Genomic DNA, 5,147 nt, shown 5'->3' on the forward strand with positions numbered 1-5,147 from the left:
GGTCTCACTCTTGCTCAGGTTGGTCTGAAACTCCTGAGCTCAGGCATTCCACCTGTCTCAGCCTCCCAGAGGGCTGGGATTACAGGCGTTAGCCTCCGTGCCTGGCCTGTCTTGATTTTTTTTTTTAAATGAGTCTTTAACATCTCTAGCTTTCCATTGCTGTCTTCCCCCCTTTTAAATACTTAGAAGAGAAACATAAATTTTTAATTAGCTTAACATTTAAATCAAATTACTGTGGACCCATACTCTTTGCTTGATCTGATAACGTACTAGATAACAGAGAGAAGCCGGATTTGTGTCAGGAAGTGATTGTAGAATGTTAGCAAATCAGAGAGTATACTTTTCTCCATTTTCCACTCCTCCAAACCCTTGGCATGTACCACTTCATTCTTCATTTCGATGACTTTGACTATTTTTGATCACTTGTAAAGATGAACCATGCAGTATAGAACATGCTTAGGATTTGTCCAGGTGGTAATATGGCAGAATTTCCTTCTTTTTGAGGCCAACTAGTAATCTATTGTATGCTTTTTCTTCATTTATTCATCCATCCATATGAATGCTTATACTGCTTCAGAATCCTGATTTCAATTCTTTTGCATAAATAACCAGAAGTGATGTGGCTGGATCATATCTCGGCTCTAGTTTCAATGTTGCACCTCCGTCCTGTTTCCCATAGCAGCTGTGCCACTTTGTGTCCCACCACCAGTGCATGAGGGCTCTAGTTTCTCTGCATTCTCAACAACTGTTGCTGTTTTTTTTTTCTCTCTCTCTCTTTTTAACATACTAACCCATCTGGTGATGCTGTAGTTTTGGACTGCCTTTCCGTGATGATTAGGGGTGCCGAGCACCTTCTCACGGACCAGTCCACGGTTTGGATACCTTCTTTGGAAAAATGTCTATTCAGATCCTTAGCCCATTTTTTTTTTAATTGGATTATTAGTTCCTCCATGGTTGAATTGTAGTAGTTCCTTATATATATTTGAAATTTGCCCCTTTTCATGGTTTTTGGTATTTTCTCCCTTTCCACAGGCTGCCTTTTTGCTCTGTTGCTTCTTGGCTGTTTCCTTGGCTGTGCAAAAACTTCTCAGTTTGATGTAGTCCCACTCATCTATTTTTGGTTTTGGTGTTGACTAATCTCTTTTTATTGCTTATCACAGCTGTATTTTATTGTCTGTTTTGTTTTATTTATTCTTTATCAGCTATTGTAACTTTATTTGATTATAACTCTACATCTCTTGAGCAAAACAAAGCAAAAATACCTCTTAGGTTTTACTGCTTACTCCAGACAGTTTATTATATGAATAGTGTACTTCTTAGGTTTTACTGCTTACTCTTAGGTTTTACTGCTTACTCCAGACAGTTTATTATATGAATAGTGTACTTCATTTGCATTGTCATTTCATTTGTTATAGTGCAAAGTCAAAACACGCTGATCTAGATATGAATAATTCTTAGAATAGGGATGGTATTGGAAAAGGTTTTTTACATTTCCTCCCCCTTTGTTTTAGTTGATGATTTTAGTGAAGAGTCCTCGTTCTATGAGATTCTCCCATGCTGTGCTCGCTTTCGATGTGGAGACCTCATAGTTGAGGGACAGTGGCATCATCTGGTTCTGGTGATGAGCAAAGGCATGTTGAAAAACAGCACTGCAGCCCTGTATATTGATGGACAGCTTGTTAACACTGTCAAGGTAAGTATGCACATCTGGAAATCGCCCTACTTGACGAGAGTTTAGGGTACCTGTGCATGTATTCTGCAGGTGTATTTTTTAAGGTTACCATCTTAATTTTAAGTTGACCTTCAACATAACTGAATAACATGTTAGAATCATGTGGCTAATTCTTGTCACTTTATTAAGGAAGAAAATAAATGAGGGGTTACAGGTGATAAGGAAGTTACTGAATGTGTCAGAACTTAACCAGATTGCTAAGTGCTTTTCCATAGTAGAGAAACCAGTTGAGGCTGGGCATAGTGAGTTGCACCTGTAATCCCAATGGTTTGGGAAGCCAAGGTGGAGGATCACTTTATGCCAGGAGTTTACAGCCAGACTGGGCAATGTAGCAAAATCTTGTCTCTGCAAAAAAAAGTTTTAAAAAAATTACCTAAGTGCCTATAGTCTAAGCTACTTGGGAGGCTGAGGCAAGAAGATCTTTTACCACAAGAGTTCGAGGTAGTAGTGAACCATGGTCATACCACTGTACTCTACCCTGTCTCTTAAAAAATATATTAAAAAGAAAATATATAAAAAGCAGTTAAGGAATTGCTAAATAACTGTGAACACACGGTTTTATTGCTTCATTGTTACTTAATTTCTTACAGAAAATTCCATATTTCTTCAGAGCCAGAATTGTTTTTTTTCTTTGTTTTCATATCTCCCAGATTATTCCCTTATATTACAGACCTTCAGTTTTTTGTTTGTTAAATAAATGAGTATATAAATATCACTCTAGGTATCTATACAATGGTATTCAGAAGATAGAGAAGAGAGTTGAAGTAACCAATAAAGAAAGGTGCAGTTCCATTTTCTGAATCAGGAAGAATGCTGCTAATAATTTTCCATACAACTCAGTGAGCAAACTCTTAAATTTCTTTAAGTTCTAAAAGATCCTATCTATTTTAGAATGATAGTACTTGAAACCAGTAACAAAGGGAAACTACCATTTTGTGTGAATTAAAGTTTTAAAAGTACTGAAAGCAGCATCTTCTTTTAACATCTTCCCTTCCTTAATGATAATGGTATTTTATTATGACACCATGTTTCTGTATTATAAACCCTAAAATGTTCCTTTAGGGAATTGTCATTAATTGCTTATATACATGATTCCATTTGAAATGGGCTTGTTGATTGTGTAGCAGATTGCTCCTTGTGTGTGTGTAAAAGTAAAAATATCAACTTCTAGAATTTAGGGATAGGAAATTTATTATTAAATATATTTACATCATTGTGACCTTGAGTAGTGACAGTACTGTGAAGTCAACTTTAGTTCACATGTTGGTCTTCATATTTATACTATTAACATCACCAAGAATTGTTTGTTAATATATAGAATGGTAGATGAAATATAGAGGCGAGATGCTGTTATAATAGAATAATCAGTGGAAATGTCCCAGTAAGTAGTAAAATCTGCCTTAGTGATGAAAGCTGCCTCTGCAAGAAAAAGCAACTTAATAACCTTATCTCTTATACTCTGCCAAATTATACCATTTATTATAAGTGAATTGAATGATAACTTAGGCACCCATCAATAAACAGTAGTTTTAATTTCAGATCTGAAAGTGTCAATCAATAGTGGTTAGTACTTTAGATTAAGGGTAATCTATATTAGTATAAATGGCAGTGCATCCATAAACTATTTTTTTTAATATTCTTCTAGTATTTTATGTCTATAAAACACTCTCCTCAGTAATTTTAGTTAGTAGATTCACACTGAAGGTAACAGCTAACTTTAAGACTACTTGAATCCCAGGATGGAAATCTCCTTTTATATCAACAGTAGAATTTTAGAGAAGCATATTAATTTGATGCAAACCACCCAGTGACAATATCCCTTTGTTTGATTGTTGCCATTTCTGGCATTAAAGAGTCAGAGTTAGAGAGCTGAATAACAAATCTTCAGCTGCCGTGTTAGATGCGCAGTTTCAGATCCCTGAGTCTTGCCCTGCCCTTACTTTCCTTCACCCCAGATGTTTTGGTACATTTGGAAGGTTGTGTAGCTTTGGGATTATGAAATAGACACAGTGGAAGGTTTTGGCTTGTTTCGTTTTGGGGTTTTTTGGTGAAAGTGTTTCTTCACGCCTTACACGTTTGCTTTTGTCCTGCAGCTTCATTATGTTCACAGCACTTCTGGAGGTTCAAGCTCTGCAAATCCCCCAGTGGTGAGCACAGTCTACGCCTACGTTGGTACTCCACCTGCCCAGCGCCAAATTGCTTCATTAGTTTGGCGCCTGGGACCCACTCACTTTCTGGAAGAAGTTTTGCCTCCTTCAAATGTTACCACCATTTTTGAACTCGGACCAAATTATGTTGGAAGTTTTCAGGCTGTGTGTATGCCATGTAAGTAGCTTGTTCTTAGTTCTCATAGTTTATGAAACAACTCCTGCGGTGTTACACACGTGCGTGTATAAAGTTGTTTGTGTTTTTGTCTAGGAAAAGGGCCTTCTCCACTTTTCTTCAGCCCAATCCTTGTGACCACTCCTCTCTATGTAAAATACTCTCCTCTACTGATCACACTGTACTGTCCTGATTCTTAGTCTTTCTTCTTCATCACTGATTACCCAGTGTCCCTTACGGGCTCCTCAGTGCAAGTGTGTACTCTTACGAGTCTAATCTCAACCCTGTTCTCGTTCTGTAATTTCTCTTAGTCCATGATGCAAATTAAAGTGTAGCTATTCTTGTTAGAGGAAGAACAGAAGGTTCAGTAAACACATGTGTATTACCTCTAGATGAGACCCACTGACAACAGCTTTCCTCCTCTCTTTACTTGTACATTCCACTTTCTGTTATCCTTTCTCCCCCTAAAACATTTAGAATCAACGGTACTGCTGTTAAGCTGCCAGCTCCTTTGTAGTGTCCCTTCCACATGGTGTCTTTCATTCCCTTGTTCTGATTCTGCTGTGGGTCTCAGATGGATTAGGAGGAGTATGGTAAATGGTCATAATCCTGTAACTTTTCTCCATATTCTTGATTTAGATACTACTAATAACAAGCTAACACTTCTTGAACACTTACTATGTGCCTAGTAAGTTAATTAGAAAGACAATTGCTTTGAGCCTTCCAAGTGTATGTATTCCTCTCAAAACACTATAAATTAGGTTCTGTCATCATAGTCCCCATTTCATAGAGAAGCACAAAAATGTGTAAGTCAGACACCTTTGAGTGATAAAGCAATATTCAAACGTGGGTCATTTAGCTTCAAAACTTACGCCGTTAACACTCTGTTGCACTGTCCAGGATACTAGGCAGGCATGCGGGAGGGCTTCTGTCAGGGAGGGGCCTTGGTACTGCAGAGTTCGTGGACATTTCATTCATTTTTGTTCCCTTTCTCCTTTGAGTATGGGGGGGTTGTGATTTGTCAGGCAACAGCTGAAATACTTTACTTTTACTTTGTGCTTTATGTTGAGTATATTTTAAGAGTAAACTTAGA

At 37.5% G+C, this 5,147-nt stretch overlaps 1 protein-coding gene across 1 annotated transcript in view; it reads left to right on the forward strand.

The window, feature by feature from the left end:
• WDFY3 (WD repeat and FYVE domain containing 3) overlaps positions 1-5,147 on the forward strand; it is a 290,805-nt gene that overhangs the window by 177,892 nt on the left and 107,766 nt on the right. The window contains exons 21-22 of the mRNA XM_023513344.1: positions 1,512-1,693; positions 3,826-4,057. Of these exons, the coding sequence (XP_023369112.1) occupies positions 1,512-1,693; positions 3,826-4,057 (414 nt within the window). The remainder of the gene's footprint in view (positions 1-1,511; positions 1,694-3,825; positions 4,058-5,147) is intronic.

This window comes from Otolemur garnettii, unplaced genomic scaffold (assembly GCF_000181295.1).
Source record: "Otolemur garnettii isolate 467f Iridium unplaced genomic scaffold, OtoGar3 scaffold00039, whole genome shotgun sequence".
NCBI classification, from domain to species: domain Eukaryota; kingdom Metazoa; phylum Chordata; class Mammalia; order Primates; family Galagidae; genus Otolemur; species Otolemur garnettii.